This window comes from Bos indicus x Bos taurus, chromosome 24, assembly GCF_003369695.1.
Source record: "Bos indicus x Bos taurus breed Angus x Brahman F1 hybrid chromosome 24, Bos_hybrid_MaternalHap_v2.0, whole genome shotgun sequence".
NCBI lineage: Eukaryota > Metazoa > Chordata > Mammalia > Artiodactyla > Bovidae > Bos > Bos indicus x Bos taurus.
Genome location: NC_040099.1, coordinates 12,650,668 through 12,671,463, shown reverse-complemented (window position 1 = coordinate 12,671,463; position 20,796 = coordinate 12,650,668). Strand labels below are relative to the sequence as shown.

General features: G+C 40.6%; 1 protein-coding gene across 1 annotated transcript; it reads left to right on the top strand.

The window, feature by feature from the left end:
- The first annotated feature begins 803 nt into the window (after positions 1 to 803).
- SERPINB2 (serpin family B member 2) lies at positions 804 to 18,177 on the top strand. Its single transcript, XM_027525876.1, has 8 exons — positions 804 to 867; positions 5,334 to 5,513; positions 9,780 to 9,899; positions 11,545 to 11,673; positions 12,314 to 12,431; positions 15,442 to 15,584; positions 16,271 to 16,435; positions 16,975 to 18,177. The coding sequence occupies exons 2-8, from the start codon at positions 5,343 to 5,345 to the stop codon at positions 17,377 to 17,379; spliced, it is 1,251 nt and encodes a 416-aa protein (XP_027381677.1). The 5' UTR covers positions 804 to 867; positions 5,334 to 5,342; the 3' UTR covers positions 17,380 to 18,177.
- Positions 18,178 to 20,796: the final 2,619 nt, after the last annotated feature.

Below are 20,796 nucleotides of genomic sequence, written 5' to 3'. Positions count from 1 at the left end.
GCTATCTTCACAATGTGTTGGAAACACTTTTCAATAAGCTCTAACAATATGAACATTTTAAAACTCAGCTTCTCTTTCATTACACATATCTTTTATCTATTTTTACTCCTTGGATTCCTTTGGCTGTATCTAAAAATCTAGTGATTTTCAGAATCATATTTTTGACATCACAAATTCCAATTAACACCTATAATTTACCCTCTTAAAAGTTAAAGTACACAGTGGATTTTCACTGTTGAATTAAAGATAAGATTTATGTTCTAAAAAAGGACAAATGAAACATTCTTTGGGTGTGGTTTGTGACAGGAGATTAGGGTGGAACCCAGAATTATTTTGGAAATTATAGCTTGAGAAAATGTAAAAGGGTTTAAAATAGAGAAATTTATAAGGAAAAAAAGTGTTTGTTTTTTTTTCTTTCTCAAAGAATTGCTTGGGGGCTGTCTAGATTCAAAAGACAAAGGATTCCATTACTTTTAAGTATTGCAAGAAGCTCCCAGGCCATTCTTGGCAAAAGATAGAAGAGATATTGTAGAATTTCTTACGAGGAGAGCAAGTTATAGCAGGGAATGTTGAAACTAGGGCTGACAGATTTTAGTTAATTTTAAGAGGCATATGTAGGTATTGCCACATTCTTAGGTTTCTGAATGATGTCATCTTTCCAACAAATTTCTTCAATGATGCCTTAGCAAACAAGCATTTCTATTCTAATGATGTCTGAGTAAAATGTTGAATCACTCAAAGGATACAGATAGAGAGAAAAAAAAAATGCCATGTGGGAGGGGCAGAGCTTTATAAAACCAGTCATTGCCATGTCTGAACTCTAACAACGCTCAGAAGACCGTTTCCTGTCAGGCAGAGAAGAACCAGGTATTTCAGTCATTTCTTTGTCTCTATCTATGTAATAGGGTTTTATTTTGCATACTGGTATTATTAATATAATGAAAATTAAACTGTGGGATGTTTTCAGAGGATGAGTAAAAATTTCATGGTGTTTTCTTGTTTAGTTGCTTGTTTGAGAATATTTTGGTTCAAGATTTGAATTAAATTAAGTTAGACCTAATCTTAAATCTCAGAGACCAGCACATGCCTATGTAACATTCATCAAACCAAAATGTACATTCTAGTTGTGATGTCAGTTTTACCAAACAGCTCAGAATGTGTGTATCCTTTACTAGTTAGTGTTTGGCACTGAATTTAATGAAAATAGCCAGATCAATTAAAAAGGATTATTTTAGTAACTGAAAGTAATTTATAAATTGTGTATAAATATGAGAAAGACAAAAAGAGGACTCAGTTTTCATCTTAAACAACCAGAAATTAAGCAAAAAGCTGGGTGGTTCAATTCAATACCAGAATATACTTGTTGAATTTAGTTTGCTAATTGGTCAGTTTAGTGAAAGAGAAAGAAGAGCCCAGTTAGTTGCTGGATCGACTGAAGTAATAGTTCAATAAATAATTTAATATCCCATAAACAAATAACTTCATTATGAAAAGAATCAAGTGCAGAAAAGGTTTTTAATTTTGTGGGGGCAAAACTTGGTAATTTGGAATGGGAAATTTCCTTGAAGTATTGTTTTTTCTGTGTCATTAATTTTTCTGGTCAATTTCAAACAATTTACACTGTGTTGCTACAAAAAAATTCATCTAAAAATGCTACAGCACACTCAAATCTAACATTCGATGCCAGTGAGCAGGAGTGTGGCTATGGGTCTGAGCTCCTTGTCGCCTGTGCCAAGTTTCAGAGGCACATTAGTCAACTTGTGTTGCAGGAACTGACACAAACATCACAGAGACCAGCCCCACACGTGCTTTTCATCCGTTTGTTCCTCTAAAGATGATATTAAACGTTAGTTAGGAGTATGATATCTAGAAATTGTCGAAGTTGTGTAGCTCACTCTAGTGTTAAGAAATTCACAACAGGTGTTTCCTGTTCTGAGAGATTCTGATGTCACTCAGTGACTTCGATTTTACATGGTCTTAGGCAGACTCCCATTTAAATGCAAGGTGGACGTGTGGTAGAGTCAGAAGACACATACAAACACATTATATATATATGGAGAACCCAGGGACAGAGGAGCCTGGTGGGCTGCCATCTAATGGGGTCGCACAGAGTCAGACACGACTGAAGCGACTTAGCAGCAGCAGCAGCAGCATATAAAATATATTCATAGATTTCTACAAATATAAACTCCTCAAACCTTATTTGAAAGGTCTGTAGGAACAGCACTAGAGCTGGGATCAGAAGCTAGTGTAGGCTTTGAAACTAGCTGTGCTATGGACGTCTTCATATTCTCATTGGTATAACTTGAATTACTAGCTTTATCAGACAAGTAATTATGCAAGTTAAATAAAACAGTGAGGCTGAAGGAATTTGGTAACTGTGATATAGACATAACACATTATTTTTTATGTTAAATGCAGTTAATTGCACCTATCTGAAAGATAAACTTTAAATGTTTTTAAAACAAGTAAATACATCTGGGGTGATTTACTTTTGTCCTTACTCATTTTTTAAATTTTTTAAAAAAATAGTCACAGTCAACTGAAATTCTAATTTGGCATTAAAAGCCCTTACTGTTAGTTTGTCTTGACACTTAAATTTTGTTAGTGTCAAAGTGACTGACTATTCAGGTCATTATAAATAATTGGGTATAGGAGGGGCCTACATTAATTAATTAATTGGTCACACTGTGCAGACCGTGGGATCTTAGTTCACTGACCAGGGATTGAGCCCATGCCCTCAGCAATGAAAGTTCAGAGTCTTAGCCCCTGCACCACTAGGGAATTCCCAGGCTTAAGTTTATTTTTCTAGCTCTGATTCTTTATTTTTTCATACACAATAGAGAAATATTTATGCTATTAATTCTCTGTTTCTGAAATGTTTTTGAGATAATTTGCAAAAAAGGATCTACCCAGGAATAATTCATTATAAAGATGATTTTAAAATGTAGAAGGAAGAGGAAACAAATTTCTGTCACCCAGGTTAATCTGATCTCAGTGATGAAGCAAGCAAAAAAGAAACTGACTTTTAAAAACCTTAATAAACCTTATAGAAGTATCAAAAACTGGCTTCCTTGCTCTTTTTATTTCCTCTTTCTAGCATTTCTCAAACCAGTAGCTGGGTGAAACTCTTACACATAGTAATTCACCATCAGCAAGTAAAGTGTAAGTGACATTGGACAGAGCAGGTTTCTGAAGCTTGAATCCCTGCACCATTACATACAAACTCTGTGACCTTTTATAAGTTACTTAACCTCTCTAGCGGAGAAGGCAATCACACCCACTCCAGTACTCTTGCCTGGAAAATCCCATGGATGGAGGAGCCTGGTAGGCTGCAGTCCATGGGGTCGCTGAGTCGGACACGACTGAGCGACTTCACTTTCACTTTTCACTTTCACGCATTGGAGAAGGAAATGGCAACCCACCCCAGTGTTCTTGCCTGGAGAATCCCAGGGACAGGGGAGCCTGGTGGGCTGCCGTCTACGGGGTCGCACAGAGTCAGACACGACTGAAGCGACTTAGCAGCAGCAGTAGCAGTAACCTCTCTAGGCATCAGGATGTAACCTCTATATACCTCACGCTGATCCTGTTGAATATCAAATATTAAAGGCGACAAGAAGACATGAGAGAGTTTCAGGGACAAATTTTATTGAATTTACTACTTTGTCTTGATAAAATACAATTGGGTGGTAACTCACGTGAGAAATTTTGATACAAATGCAATCACTTTCTTCACAAGAAATGTTCATGAACCGAATGTTCACATAAGACACCCATGGACTAGGGAGCCATGAGCCTGGAGACCCTGCTGAGGGAGTCCATGGCTATAGAGCGCCTCCTCCAGGGCCGCCCCCAGTGGCTCTGCAGCCACAGTCCCCAGAAGGCTTCCTGTGGAGTGATGAGTGTCAGCATTGCTTGGTATATTTATAGATTTTGGTAAGTGCAGGGTGTGTTTGAAGCCATTATGAAAACATAAGATACAATCTGTTGGCTAGAAACAGCAGGTACCCACCCACACCCAGGTGTGTCCAAGCATTTGGCTGCTTGTGAGTCTTAGGTCACGGAAATGTGTCTGTTATTTATCTTCAGATGGTGGATGATGTGTGTGTGTGAGCTCCATATATCCAGGACCACCCCTGCAGGGGGACCTGGTGTTGATTGCCCTGCTAGGGGTGTTGGGAGGAGGGGGCCTTTCCAGCACTCCCAGTAACAAACTGCTCAGCACAGGGGAGCTTTGGAAGAAAGGCTGTGGTGTGTGAGTCAGTGGAGGGGGCCTAGGAATGGGAGATAGGGCGATGTGAAACACCCACTCTTGAAAGGTGAGTCTAGGTCACTTTTAGAAAGGAGTTTGACCATCTCCACTGGGGCCAACAAGAGTATGTGTGCAGGCGGCATGCATTTGAATATCTGTGCATTTGCCTCTAGTGTGTACGATGGTGATGGTTTAGTCACTAAGTCGTGTCCATGGACTCTTGTGACTCTGTGGACTGTAGTCTACCAGGCTCCTCTGTCCATGAGATTTCCCAGGCAAGAACACTGGAGTGGGTTGCCATTTCCTTCTCCAGGGGATCTTCCCAACCTGGGCATTGAATCTGAGTTTTCTGCGTTGCAGATGGTCTCCTGCATTTCAGGTGGATTCTTTACTCACTGAGCCACCAGGGAAGGCCCCTGTGTGTGTATCTGTGTGTCTGTATGTGTGATGTGTGTTTGTAGGTACAACACTGAAGTTGAGAGTATGACCCTGGAGGTACCCACCAACCTGGCTTCAATTTCCAGTCCTGTTCCTTATAGTTGAGTGACATGGGTCACTTTTCTGATTCTCTCTGGGCAGTAGGTTTTTCCTTTGTAAGCACAAGAATAGCAGTGTCTTTCTCACAGGGCTTGTGTAAGGATTACCTGGTTAGTACAGGTAAAATGTTGAACACAGCATCTGTTGTACAGTTAAGAATTTAATCAGGGCTATTTATTGTTATTGCTGTTATTATCATTATTATGAGGTGGAGGGTCACCACACATCATAGGACTGTTCTCTGTATCTCAGGATCAGTTGTGTAATTTGCAGGATCCAGTGCAAAAGGGAAATGCAGGCAAGACCCCTTGTATAAAATCATTAAGGAACTGCCGTGTTGTGACAGCAGCGCATTGCACCGAGAGTGGAACCTTTTGTGGCTGCACAGGTCCCAGGGTCACAATGCTGCTGACCCTGTTCAGTGAAGGGAGAACAGAGAGGGAACCCCTGCCCTGTCAAGGGTACAGCCTGTACTATGCCGCTGACATCCTCAAAATGTTGAGTCATCTCGTAGAGCTGTTGCTTTTCCTCATTTTCCTTCCAGATTGAGACAATGGAAGAACTTAATGTGGCAAATACAATCTTTGCCCTCAATTTCTTCAAGCATCTTGCAAATACAAGCGCCAACACCCAGAATATCTTCTTCTGTCCCTGGAGCATCTCCTCCACCGTGGCCATGGTCTACCTGGGCGCCCGGGGCAATACTGCAGACCAGATAGCCCAAGTAAGTTTCTGTTTAAGTTCCCAATTGGGACTGAAGGATTCCTGAACTGAATTGAAGAACTGATCTGATTACATGCTTGTGGTATCTGGACTATAACAAAGTCAGCGGCTTGTGGAATCTTAGTTCCCCCACCAGGTATTGAATCCGTGTCCTCAGCAATCATCACAAACCATTACAGCATGTGTTACTTAGATTCAAATCTATAAAAGAGCCAAACCACAGAAACCCTCAATGGTTGATATAGCAGGAGGATTATCAGAGTTTCTTGTCCTACAATGTTAGAAATAGTTAATAGTGACCATATCTGACATCTGATAATGTTTATATTTTTCAAAGGATTTGTGTGCTTTACCTCTTATGGGTTTTAAAACAAGTGTCACTGACGTATGGGCAGTGGGACTAAAGCACCTATCCCAGGGGTTCCTCTGGTTTCTGTCCTCTCATCTCAGGCTCCTTCCATTTATGTAAAGAATTCCTCTTAGTGGTTTTGAGAGTGCTATGAAGAGAAAAAAAAAAACTGTCCCAGAGCTCGGTCTCTGCACTCTAGGGGAGGCACAGAGAGCACCATGACTTCAGAGGGCCTCAGCCAACATTCTCCACCCCGTGAGCTCATGTCAACAAAATGGGGCTGACGGGATGGCCAATCCTCAATGTCAAGGTGGTCAGGAGTGGCACAGCACTGTGGGGGATTTCTGTCAGGGCCACTGGCCTCCTTCCTTGGTGAATGGACACCAAGTCAGTCAAGGGACCCTTTCATTAAGTCTGGGTCTATGGAAGTACGTTGAACTAGTTTGCCTATACACAGCAATCAACCTATGGGATGAATGCAGCGCTATTAAAATTCACATGATCCTTCATGTCAATGTAGGGCAAAAGCCACTACAATATTCTAAAGTAATTAGCCTTCAATTAAAATAAATTAATTAATTAAAAAAATTCACAGGATCCTGTCTTCCCTGGGTCCGAGACAAGACAAGGTAATTATACCATTAAAATTCTTTCCTAGTCCCATTTATATAGACATTAGCATTGAATGCTATGAGTACAAGCTCTGGTTTCCCACAAGCATCGAGGCTGCTGTCAGTCACACCAGAATGCCGCTGGCTACTGTTGAGTTTCTTGTAAGAATCACACCTGAGTGTGTGAATACAGATAGATGGATACAGTCTTCGAGGTACACGGTGACCCATTTAAGACAGGACTTGTTCGGAGTGGCTCACACAGAGTGTTAGCCAATCTCACCGCAGGAGGAAATAGGATGGGAGCTTCGCTCTCTGTGTTTGTGAGAGTTTAAACGTGAAGACTTACGACAAAGCCCCGTTGCTCAACTCCCTGATACCAGCCACATTTTGCAAAACTCCTTCCCCTTTATTTTCTTTGCCTTGAAAAAATAAATAAATAAAGGCAGTGAACTCCATTAAAAACTTTAGAAAACATCAAGGACTTCATTTTTTTTTTTTTATTTAGTTTTTGGCCATGCTATGAGGCATGTGGAATGTTAGTTCCCTGCCCAGGGCTCGAACCCATGCCCCCTGCATTGGAAGCATGGAGTCTTAACCAGTGGACTACCAGGGAAATCTTTTTAAATGTAAAGGAATCAGAACTTTTTTTTTTTTTTTTTTTAAGACAAATGCCAAACAAAGTGCTCTAGGTGCTAAAAGTAAAAACCTTGACTTTGATACTAGAGGAAAAGTAACTTATTGGTCACTCGGGGTACAACAGTTTTTCTGTGTTTGGAAGGTATTTTCTCCACATGGGACAAGGATTTTATATACAGTAGTTTTCTTGTAACTCTGCTACATGGGGAGATTCTAAAATTCAAAGGCAAATTGGCTTAATTCTCTACCAAAAAAGAGGAGACACTCTTTGGTTTGGAGGTGAAAGCCTGGACTTTGGGGACAGACCCTGCCTGTCTTTGGTTGATGGCTATGCCACTTACTAGGTGTGTAAGTGGAGACATTTAATGCTCTGAGCCTCAGCTTTCTTATTTTTTTATTTTACTTTTTAAGAACAGCTTTGCTGATTTATAATTCACATTTCATAAATTTCACCCATTTAAAGTTTATAATTCAGTAGTTCTTAGTATATTCACAAGAATTGTGCAGCCATCACCACAATCTAACTTTGGAATATCTTCATCTCCCCTAAAAGAAACTCTGTATGGTCTATGCCTATACCTCCCTGAACCCTCCCGATCTTGGAAGCTAAACAGGGCTGGACCTGGTTAGTACTTGGATGGGAGACATTCTGTACCCATGAACTATATTAATCTGATCATATGTAATGTGGATTGCTAACCACATATTTTGTACATTAGTTGCAGACCTCTTAAACACCATTTGATAACTCAAAAGAGTCTAGTGGTAACTGTCTTATTTTAAAAATGTGAATGGAAATATGTATCTGGCAAGATGGGTATGAAAATTACAGTTAACTGGAGAGGTACATGGTAGAACTAATTGTTTTCTTAGCTGATACATACAATGCCCCATCCAGGCATCTGAATGTTTTAGGAATTTATCCACAGAAAACAAAATCCTATGAGGTAGGTGCTCTGATTACCATACTCACTTTACAGATGAGAAAATCAGGGCAGGAAGAGGCCACACACAGTTGGGAACAGGTGTAGCTGGTAAAGCTAGAACAGTTGTAGTGGAAAAAAGGGTAAACAGAATAAATATATACTCTCTTACAGAGCACAGACAATTTGAGATTTGCAGGAGTATTTTTACCCAGCTCTTATCTTTAGGATAAGGCCACAGACCGGCCCAGGGCAGGCTGCCTCTCTGGGCAGGGTACCTGCCCCAGCCTGGCTCAGGGTCATTTCACATGCCCCACACTTGCAAGGACTCTTGCCATGACTCAAAAGGGCTTCAGTGCTGCCCAGAGACCCTGACTTATGGGTCAACTTCCTTAAAAGGTAGGACAACCAGAGAAGCTCTTACACAAAATAGTCCATAGTCCCCCTTGCGTAGCGGCAGTCAGACCGCTTCTTTTCAGAGAGTATTAGGTAGGAACTTATAATATATGATCTGAAGAGCAGAGAAAGATCCCAGAAATCCTAACACCTCTCCTTCTAGCCTAGAAATTCACCATCTGCTGGACAAACTTGCATTCCTTCCCTTGTCAGAACCTCCTCCATCAACGCATTAACCAATAAGCTCCTCCCTGCCTGGGGCCCTATGGGGCTGGGACCCAAGAGATGCTTGAGGTGGGGGTGGGTGGGTGGTAGCAGGGCCAAGCTGAGGGGTCTACGATATTGGAGAGGGGACCTGAACACCTTCCAGGGCAAATCTTTACCTGCCAGCTTCACTGTTAGCTGGATCTGCCACTTAGAATGTAAAGAAATTCACATTGGGACTTCCTGGTGATCCAGGGGCTAAGACTCTGTGCTCCCAATGCAAGAGGGCTTGGGTTTGATCCCTGGTCGGGGAACATGTGGAAACTAAAGATCCTGCATGCCTCAGCTAAAGATGCTGCCTGCCTCAACGGGGGCAGCTAAATAAATCCATAAATGAAAATGTTTTTAAAAAGAAATTCATATTGTCTTCTGACTCCTGCCATCTGCCCCCAACATGGACAGAAGTGGGGGATTTCTTCATGTGTAAATAACATTTGTGGAAATGTTTTAGATGACCCCTGGTAATACTGAGCAACTTGTTTTTGTGCTTAAGATAGCTGTGGCTGCTAATTTTTGACAGATTAGAAGGGTATAAAGGGCTCCCCTTGTAGCTAAGTCAGTAAAGAATTTGCCTGAAATGCAGGAGACCCTGGTTCGATCCCTGGGTTGGAAAGATCCTCTGAAGAAGGAAATGGCAACCCACTCCAGTATTCTTGCCTGGAGAATCCCATGGACAAAGGAGCCTGGAAGGCTACACTCCATGGGGTTGCAAGAGTCGGACACGACTTAGCGTCTAAACCATCACAGAAGGGTATATCATGTAAGGCCACTGGATAGAGAGAATAAAGGTCAGGAGTTAACCTTGCTACTTCTTTCAAGGCAATTTATGAGTTGAGTGATAATTTAATTAAAATGTTATAAATCATCTCATAATAAAGAAAAATATTGTCAAAATAGCCAGTATTTGAATTAGTATAAAATAACTCATGCTAATTCCTATGAAGGGAATCTCACTGACTTGTTGCCCAGATACAAAGGCAGGGAACTAGACGTAGGACCACCAAGAGGTACCTGACAGCCATTGATTTAAAAGCTAAATAATGCAGCAGAAAAATGTACCCAGTTTTCTCGAATTCCAATTGTAGGTGCTTCAGTTTAACCAAGTTGGAGTCCACAAAGGCACCCCAGTGACCCCACAGAGCCTCACCAGTTGTGATTTCACGCAGCAGATCCAGAGGGACACCTTTCCTGATGCTATTTTGCAGGTATCTGACTCATCTGTTCCTAGTTCTTTTGTATTTTGCTTCCAGAAACTTGTTATAAAGTCACAATATTTATGAAGAAACCTAGTACAATGTCCACCTTTTACAGTAGAAAACTAAGACTCACAGTCCTTGAGTGAATATCTTACGGTCACTCTGATAAGGAAGGGCAGAGCTGGGGTAGAATCCAGGTTTTATGACTTCCAGGTCAAGACTGTTTCTAAATTCTGTCACATCACTCTGCCATTAGTTGGGTATGTATAATGTATTCTAAAGCCATTGTAGAGACTCCTAGAATATACGTGTGAATGCAGATTTCCAGAGTCAAGGGTGACAACTAATTGAATAATGGAGATGGCCAGGCTTGTTGACTTCGGGAGACGTCTCTGACCTTCACATATCCTTTATCTCCTCTCTATCTATCCAGGGCTTCCCCAATGGCTTAGTGGTAAAGAATCCGCCTGCAGTGCCGGAGACACAGGACATGTGGGTTCAGTCCCTGGGTGGGAAGATCCCCTGGAGCAGGAAATGGCAATCCACTGCAGTCTTCTTGCTAGAAAAATCCCATAGTCAGAGGAGCCTGGTGGGATACAGTCCAAAGAGTCTCGAAGAGCTGCATACAACCAAGCAACTGAGCATGAGCACACATCTATCTATCTATTGTCATCATTATGATCATCATCTACTATCTATCAGTATCTATCTCCCTATCTGCCAATCTATCATCATCATAATTAGCAACTGAACAGTAACAATCTATCTACCTATTTATCGTCATTATCATGATCATCATCTACTATCTATCTATCATCCATTCATCTAGTCTATCTCAGATTAATAATATCTTTTCCCAGTAATTCACTTCCGTAAACACCAGCCATCCAGCTACATTATAAGAGGCTGGTATAGGTGGGCTTCTGTTGGTAAACAATTTCCACTATCACACCCCTGAGTTAGGTCATGGGGAGATACCTCTCACAGGTTCCTTCCTGGGAATGCTGATGCTCCACCTGCCTGTCACCCAGGGAATTACAGACTCAGGATAGAGAGAGGGCCTCTTCAATATGGCGATTCTGCCAGGTCTGGGTGGACAGCAGGTGGTCCATCTTCAGGGCTCTGACCTTGGCTTCACCCAGCTGTTTCTGTGACTAAGCCCTGTGTCTGTCATCATGCTTGCAAACTTCAGGTTGAGGATTGGAATTCCCCTCAATTTTATGTTTTCTAAACTCCAGATTTTCCATTCCACAGACTACCCCTTAATTATGCCATGGGACTTGTTGAAGTTAAATAAATATTTAAAGAACATTTCTAAGGTGACATTTTAATATAATAAAAATTGCTTAGTGACTTTATAGTTTAGCTAAAGTATCGAAGGAACCTGACTTTTTCTAGGATCTCAGTTCTGTCACAGTTAAATCCAATCCATAGGCAGAGCAAAATCTGAAACAAGTAAAAACTTATCTGATAAATTTTAATGTACTACATCTATACCAACAGTATTTCCTCAGAGTTACCTTCAAAGTGACAGAAAAAAGTATATTTTAATACAGCATTTTATTGATATCCTAGAAAAAAATACTATTGCTTCAGAAATATCTTGTTTAGGAGTCCTGAGTTATATAAAATGAATCCCTCCTTTCCTTTTAAGGCACAAGCTGCGGGGAAAATCCATTCATCCTTCCATTCTCTCAGCAATGCCATCAACGCGTCCACGGGGGAGTATTTATTGGAAAGTGCCAATATGCTGTTTGGAGAGAAGTCTGCAAGATTCAAGGAAGTGAGTGAAACCTGCGATTTAAATGTCAGGGCCCCAAACTTGCAATGAGGTCACTTTCAAAGCTGTTTTCTCTGATTCATTCCCAGTGGGTCAGAATTCCACTCGGGCTCGCTAAGGCTCTGCGAGTCCATGGGACAAGATCCAATGCAGTTATGCTTACGCTCCCTCCGTGGGTGCTTCCTCTTTCTACTGTAAAAACCGTACGTGTAAAATCACAAGTCAGGAGGCGGACACAGCTATTCCCAGAACCGCTAACCCCACGCCCAACCTCTCCTTCTGTACTCTGTTCATAATGCACAGTAGGCAGGAGAACAAGTGCAGTAGGGACTGGATTGGGGTGGGGGGGCGGTCAAAAGAGCGCATAATCAGCGCCCCAGCCACCCCGCTACCCATTCTTCAGGCTCCCCAATCTTGACAGGAAACCTGTAATTTACAATTACACCATTGCTTGTGGGGTATCCAGGAGAAGGGCATGGCAACCCATTCTAGTATTCCTGCCTGGAGAAGTCCATGAACAGACGGAGCCTGGTGGTCCACAGTCCATGGAGTCACAGAGTCCGAGGCGACTGAGCAAGTAACACTTTCACTTGCTGGGTGTATAGTCTATGTAACCTTTGTCATTATTGTTTTCACTTTAAAGGAATACATGCAACTCTCCAAGAAATATTACTCTACAGAACCCCAGGCGGTGGACTTCCTAGAACGTGCAGAAGACACCAGAAAAAAGATTAATTCCTGGGTCAAGACCCAAACTAAAGGTAAACCCAAGGAAATAGTTTCTGCTCTTCTTTCCAGATAGAAAACTCTGATTTTTTTTTTTTTTTTTTAAGTCCTTAAACTTAACTCTTAATCCCAACCTTAGTTATTTTGGCTAATGTAACTTGATACCTGTGGAGCTTAGTGGTGTTTTAAGTGAGAAAAAAAAATAACGGAGGCATCCTAATAGAAGATATATATTCAGAATTTCAATAATCTGGTTTTGGATTATTACCTTAGAATAGAATGTAAGAAGAGGCAGATCTTTTCTAACATAGGAAATATCAGTACTGAAATAATTGTGACTTTATGTTCACTATGAACAAACGTAAAGAACAAAGGCACAGTTGTCAACTGAGTAATTGGTGTGAGAATATCAGCAATGGAAAAAGGAGAGACCATAAAATCTTAACTCTTTCTTCTATTGCACCATTCAGAGTCAGTATGTTGTCAATTTCTTTCAGTCCCTGCTTCATCTGTCATTGATCATCTAAGCTATTTCTACCTTGGTTACACATGTCCTTGGTTCTTAACTGACTCATCTAAGATGCCACTATCGGTTAGTGGTACATCTGGGGTTCCCGCTTCTTCTGAGCTTTAGTCTAATTCTGGAATTCTTCAATTTAATGCTCAAAGAGTTTGATATCTTAATGCATAAAACATATTTTCACTTATCTCCCATGTTTATTTATTTACTTTTAAATACATTTTTATTTGGCTGTGTTGGGTCGCAGTTGTGGCATGTGAAATCTAGTTCCCTCAACCAGGGATTGAATCTGGGCCCTTGGCATTGGGAGCATGGAATATTAGCCACTGGACTACTAGGGAAATCCCTACATCCTATGTTTAAAACATTATTTCAAGTCATAGTATGCTATCCTGCTTTCTTAGCTACCATAATAGAAAAAAACACTTGTATTAAGTTCTGTAGAATTGAAAAAAGTATTATTTCTCTAAAAATAGTTGACCTACTTCAGTTCTTCATTTCTAGATTTTTAAATTACTGCTTTAAAAGACTGAAACACCACTGACAAAAAGAAAGCAGAGAAAGTGAAGATTTAACAGAAATGAAAGTCAAAGCAGATTGCAAAATTAAAGAGACACATGAAAGCTTTGCTTTTTTGAGAACAGCAAGAATTTCTCTTCTTTCTAAGCATTTGTGGTGAATGGCTATAAATCAATGAGTGGAATTGCAAAAATGCCAAATAGTCATTTGGAATGATTTTTATAATAATTTGAGAAAATATTTCTTTTTTCCTTGTTATGATCAAATACTATGTGTCACAAAGTTAAATAAAGTCCCAGCAGATTTCCAAGTGAAGTGAAGTGAAGTCGCTCAGTCATGTTCAACTTTTTGTGACCCCATGGACTGTAGCCCACCAGGCTCCTTCATCCATGGAATTTTCTAAGCAAGAGTACTGACCTTTTCACTTGAGTCTCATATCTGTCAGTAGAAATGGAAGATGGTGGAATTCTGACCGGTTCTCAAGCATTGTGACCTTGGAAAGGTTACTAATATCTCACTATAGTGTCCATTTGCATTGTTGTTCTGTTGCTAAGTCTTGTCCGACTCTGACACCCCATGAATTGCAGGATGCCAGGCTTCCCTGTCCTTCACTATCTCCTGTAGTTTGCTCAAACTGATGTCCATTGAGCCAGTGATGCCATCTTACCATCTTATCCTCTGTTGCCACCTTCTCCTCTTGCTGTCAGTCTTTCCAGCATCAGCGTCTTTCCGAATGAGTCAACTCTTCCCATCAGGTGGCCAAAGTATTGGAGCTTCAGTTTCAGTATCAGTCCTTCCAATGAAGGGTTGATTTCCTTCTTGTGTAAAATGACACCAATAATACTTCCCTTACTAGAGTGGTTGTGAGGTTAAATAAAATAATGTGGTTGAAATACTACAGAGCAGGTATTCACTATAAATGGGCTGTTTCTTAAATTAACTTAAAAAAAATCACACTCAGATATTATTATTTCTGGGAACTTTTTTGGGCTCAATCATTCACTCCCTTCTCTGTGTTGTCACAGTTCTCTGCATTATTCAGCTCTCTTACAGAACTAATTGCACTTTTTTTCCTAAATGATTTAGAATGTCGCTCCAGTATTCTAAGCCTCCCCAGGACAATTCTTCCTTTATTACTTAATGGAATCTGTGCTGTTCCTTATGTAGGTCTATCACAACTTCCAAAACATTGTTTTTGGGTGAATCAGTAGATCCATGGGCTGTCAAGACCAGATCTAGAAGAAGCCCTAGTGACTTACTGGGGAAATGCATTATTATATTCCTTGTTAGTGTTAGTCACTAAATTGTGTCCATCTCTTTGCGATCCCATGGACTGCAGCCCACCAGGCTCCTCTGCCCATAAAATTCTCCAGGCAAGAATACTGGAGTGGGTTGCCATTCTCTTCTCCAGGGGATCTTCACCACCCAGGAACCGAACTTGGGTCTCCTGTATTGCTGGCATATTCTTTACCATCTGAGCCACCAGGGAAGCCCATTATATTCCTTGAGTCCCTTTTTCACTCCCATCTGAATGAACTAACTTCATATAACTACAAAACTTTGAGAAAACAGTATAAAAGGAATTTAAAATTTTCTGGGACTTTTCTGGTGGTCCAGGGGTTAAGACTCTGCACTCTCAAAGCAAGGGATGCAGGTTCAATTCATGGTCAGGGAAATAAAATCCTGTATGCAGCACAGTGTGGCCAAAGGAAATAAATTTAAAAAAGAAACTTTAAAAAAATATTCCAAGTCTGATAGTAATTCTAAATCATAATTATATTACTTCTTTATTTTCTCTTGAAGTTTGGAAACCTGAAAAATTTGGTCTGGGTTTTACTTATGATTTAAATAAATTAAGAGAAAAATTTGAAAGTGACTATCAGCATCTCTTCAGAGTATGATAAATGTGGATGCTGAGCTTGATGGTGACTCAAAAGACTCAAGAAATCATAATGACTTTATAATTGTTAATCATAAAACCTAAACATATATCATATTTTCTGTAGGCAAAATCCCAAACTTGCTACCTGAAGGTTCTGTTGATGTAGACACCAAGATGGTCCTGGTGAATGCTGTCTACTTCAAAGGAAGGTGGAAGACTCCATTTCAGAAGAAATTAAAAGGACTTTATCCTTTCCGTGTGAACTCGGTATGAAACAATAACAACAAATTGAATTTTCTTAACATAGAGTTTAGGGCCTTTGACAAAATAGAGAAAGAATAATTAGGGACCACTCATTGATATCCATGCATGATTTGCTATTAATAGTTATATGTTATGCGCACTGGATAGTTTATTGACTCTTTTAGTTTACTGAATAGCACTCAGTAATTTTCTGAGAGGCCTTATGAGTAGTGGTGAAGACCATGGGCTTTATAATTACACAATTCTGGACTCACATTTAGGCTCTACCGCTGACCAGCTATGATGTTACTTCTGGTTCATGCATTCCATTTTTTGATTTGTGAAACTAGTATGATAATTTCCAACCTAAAAGGTTGTTATAAAGATTCAATGAGATTTTGCAGAGTTCTTGACCCCTAGTAAGTACTGAACAAATGTTTTAGTATTATTATAACTGTCCGTCTTATTACTAATGGGTACTATCTTGAAAATAACGAAATAGATCAGAATCACTGTGAGAATATGCAAATAATAAATTTTATTTTTTAAATATATTTTGTCATTTCTAAACAAATTTCAAAACAAATTTATAATTTTTGAAAAACATATTTCTATAGCATGAAAGCATAACCCATTCTCTTTTATGTCTGATTGTAAATCTTTTGACATCTTACTATCAACTTTCATATTTTACTTTTTAATTACTTTAGACTCAGCGCAAATCAGTAGAGATGATGTTCCTGAATGAAAAGCTAAACATTGGATACATAGCAGATCTGAAGGTCCAGATTCTAGAACTCCCATATGCTGGCGATGTCAGTATGTTCCTGCTGCTCCCAGATGGAATTGCTGAATCCTCTACGGGCTTGGAGATGGTAAGAATTCCAACTTCCATTGTTTTAAACTGCTGGGGCTAAACTCACCCTTGCACACGTCTGCTGTTGTTGTTGCTATTTAGTCCCTAAGTCAGGCCCAACACTTTGAGACCCCCTGGACTGTAGCCCACCATGCTCCTCTGTCCATGGGGTTTCCCAGGCAAGATTACTGAAGTCGGTTGCCATTTCCTTCTCCAGGGGATCTTCCCCATTCAATAATCAAACCCACGTCCCCTGCATTGGCAGGTGGATTCTTTATCACTGAGCCATCTGGGAAACCCTTGAATATACCTACCCCTGAGGAAATGGTGTGCAGTTTGAATTCGTGAACTGGTTTGAGAGGAACTGTGCCAGATTTCCCATTGTCATTCATAAGTCTTAAACACATGTCATACATGCTATCTTCTTGCAAAATTTTTACCAAACTATTAAATTTTAATATCACCTACAATATCGTGAAGTCATTGGTTGTCAACATTAGAGGTTGTTGTCCTTCTCTGCTAAGCATTCATTGTTTTTTTTATGTTTTGGATTCATAGCTAGAAAGTGAAATCACCTATGACAAACTCAACAAGTGGCTCAGCAAAGACACCATGGCAGAGGATGACGTGGTGGTGTACATCCCCGAGTTCAAATTAGAAGAGCATTATGAACTCAAGACCATTCTCACAAGCATGGGCATGGGTGATGCCTTCAGCCAGGGCCGAGCCAATTTCTCAGGCATGTCGGGAAAGAATGACCTGTTTCTGTCTGAAGTATTCCATCAGGCTTCGGTGGAAGTGAACGAGGAGGGCACTGAGGCTGCTGCCGGCACTGGGGCCATCATGACAGGGAGAACAGGCCATGGAGGCCCGCAGTTTGTGGCAGACCATCCTTTCCTCTTCTTTATCATGCACAAGATAACCAAGAGCATCCTCTTTTGGGGCAGATTTGCCTCACCCTAAATTGAAAGTTTCTATTTCTGCACAGGAATTTGTAAAATGAGTGTAAGCCTCAGGATTTCTCCAAGTGCCAAAACTTCTCTGCATGTTTCTGTTTTTCTGAAATACTTTTATTACACACTAACTAGAAACACAGACATAGCGTGACATCTGTGAATCATAACATTACCCCCCTATTAATCATTTGGCCTTCTAAAATGGGATGATATCTCATTTAGTTCTTTCTTACTCTCGGTTTATTTTATAGCATTAACTTTTACTGTATTATTTATTATTTTATATACTGTTTTTTTTTTTATTATGGTCGCTGTCTAGTATAGGTGATACATTTACAGAAGCCAGGTATCACTTATTTTTCTTTCTAAGGAAAAATATGTATTTGTGGGCTTCCCTGGTGGCTCAGAGGATGGAGAATCCACCTGCAATGCAGGATACCTGAGTTCGATCCCTGGGTCAGGTAGATCCCCTGGAGAAGGAAATGGCTACCCACTTCAGTGTTCTTGCCTGGAGAATTCCATTGACAGAGGAGCCTAGCAGGCTACAGTCCATGGGGTTACAATAAGTCAAACATGACTTAGTCACTAAGCATGCATGCATATGTATTTGTTCTTATAATGAAGGATAAGTAGGCGGCTTTCCATGACCTTTTGTAATAGAAGCCTAGAAGAAAGCATTGAACAACAGGGAAATACATATTGTGTGCATTTCTAAACAAATGTCTAGCATTATGTATCACATACATGTGGCTGTAACTTATGTAAGGTTGCAAAAATATAGAAATAAACCTATTTTCACAAACCATTTGCTTGTTTACATTCTACTAGGTCTTTAGGTTATAAGACCTGCTTATCTTGTTTCTCAGAAATCAGGCATCACAGGTCATTTGTGAGACCCAAGCAAACAGAATAAAGGAGCCAAGGGAATAACCAACTGCTTTGCAAGGGGCCCCAGTGTTGGGGGTGGGGAGGAGTTGGGTGAAAGATTGATTAGAACTGCCTTCTCACAGCAGAAAAACGTCTAGAAATTCAAAATGATAGTTTGGGTCAGAGTCCTTTGGGGACCCCTGTATTCAAATCAGAACATCAGGAATAAACACCGAGTCTAGTGGTTGCAGACATAGCATCAAGGTCATAATCACTGAGTGAGTTGACAGAGAGTTCAGAGGGGTAGAGATGAGCTGGGCACAAGGGTGGAAAACACCCTTGTTTTCTTATTTTAAGTGTGTTGCTTCAAATAGCAATGAACACTTTTGAGTGGATCAGCAGCAGAGAAGAACATAATTTAAGTCTTGAGAACTAAAGAAGATCTGAGGATTAGGGAGTTTGACCTGGCTGCAGAAGTGTGGCTGGATCCTGAAAATGCATTCCAGGCATTGACCTCTTTATGATGAAAGCCATGGATGGGTGACCCACTGGAGCATGGTGGCTAAAGAGGTAGCCTCATGACTTTGACTTCAGTTCAGTTCAATTCAGTCGCTCAGTCGTGTCCGACTCTTTGCGACCCCATGAATCGCAGCACGCCAGGCCTCCATGTCCATCACCAACTCCCAGAATTCACTCAGACTCACGTCCATCGAGTCAGTGATGCCATCCAGCCATCTCATCCTCTGTCGTCCCCTTCTCCTCCTGCCCCCAATCCCTCCCAGCATCAGAGTCTTTTCCAATGAGTCAGCTCTTCGCATGAGGTGGCCAAAGTACTGCAGTTTCAGCTTCAGCATCATTCCCTCCAAAGAAATCCCAGGGCTGATCTCCTTTAGAATGGACTGGTTGGATCTCCTTGCACTCCAAGGGACTCTCAAGAGTCTTCTCCAACACCACAGTTCAAAAGCATCAATTCTTCAGCACTCAGCCTTCTTCACAGTCCAACTCTCACATCCATACATGACCACAGGAAAAACCACAGCCTTGACTAGATGGACCTTTGTTGGCAAAGTAATGTCTCTGCTTTTGAATATGCTATCTAGGTTGGTCATAACTTTCCTTCCAAGGAGTAAGCATCTTTTAATTTCATGGCTGCAGTCACCATCTGCAGTCATTTTGGAGCCCCGAAAAATAAAGTCTGACACTGTTTCCACTGTTTCCCCATCTATTTCCCATGAAGTGATGGGACCGGATGCCATGATCTTCGTTTTCTGAATGTTGAGCTTTAAGCCAACTTTTTCACTCTCCACTTTCACTTTCATTAAGAGGCTTTTTAGTTCCTCTTCATTTTCTGCCATAAGGGTGGTGTCATCTGCATATATGAGGTTATTGATATTTCTCCCAGCAATCTTGATTCCAGTTTGTACTTCTTCCAGTCCAGCGTTTCTCATGATGTACTCTGCATACAAGTTAAATAAGCAGGTGACAATATACAACCTTGACGTACTCCTTTTCCTATTTGGAACCAGTCTGTTGTTCCATGTCCAGTTCTAACTGTTGTTTTCTGACCTGAATATAGGCTCCTCTGGAGGCAGGTCAGGTGGTCTGGTATTCCCATTTCTTTCAGAACTGTCCACAGTTTATTGTGATCCACACAGTCAAAGGCTTTGGCATAGTCAATAAAGCAGAAGTAGATGTTTTTCTGGAACTCTCTTGCTTTTTCCATGATCCAGCGGATGTTGGCAATTTGATCTCTGGTTCCTCTGCCTTTTCTAAAACCAGCTTGAACATCAGGAAGTTCACGGTTCATGTATTGCTGAAGCCTGGCTTGGAGAATTTTGAGCATGACTTTACTAGCATGTGAGATGAGTACAATTGTGCGGTAGTTTGAGCATTCTTTGGCATTGCCTTTCTTTGGATTGGAATGAAAACTGACCTTTTCCCAACTTAGTGAAGTGAAGTCGCTCAGTCATGTCGGACTCTTTGCGACCCCATGGGCAGTAGCCTGGTACCAGGCTCCTGCATCCATGGGATTTTCTAGGCAAGTGTACTGGAGTGGGTTGCCATTTCCTTCTCCAGGGAATCTTCCCGACACAGGGATCAAACTCAGGTCTCCAGGATTGTAGACAGATGCTTTACCATCTGAGCCACTTAAGTGCACCCAAATCCCGGTTCAAATACTTATGAGTCCTCTTAATTATAAGCTGGGAATGATGCTTCTTCATGCTTCAGTTTTCTTACATTGTAAACTAGGGAAAACAGTGTTTTTCTCATAAGGTTGCTCTGATGGTGGAATGAATTCATATCTAACAAGAAATTAAACAAATGCTTAGCATATAAATACTAGTGATTACAGTTATTTTCTTAGTTGGAAATAAAACTCACTGTCAGCTGATCAAGCATAGCATCCCAGAAAATTATTTAGTTAATTTTTTAAGGCTTGAATTATGTTTTATTACCTCAAAATCAGATATTCTTAAAAATTATAGGTTCTTCCTTTTATTCTCCTACTTACTTTTAGATTCATTTAAAAAATGTATTTTGTCAATTCATTCAGCAA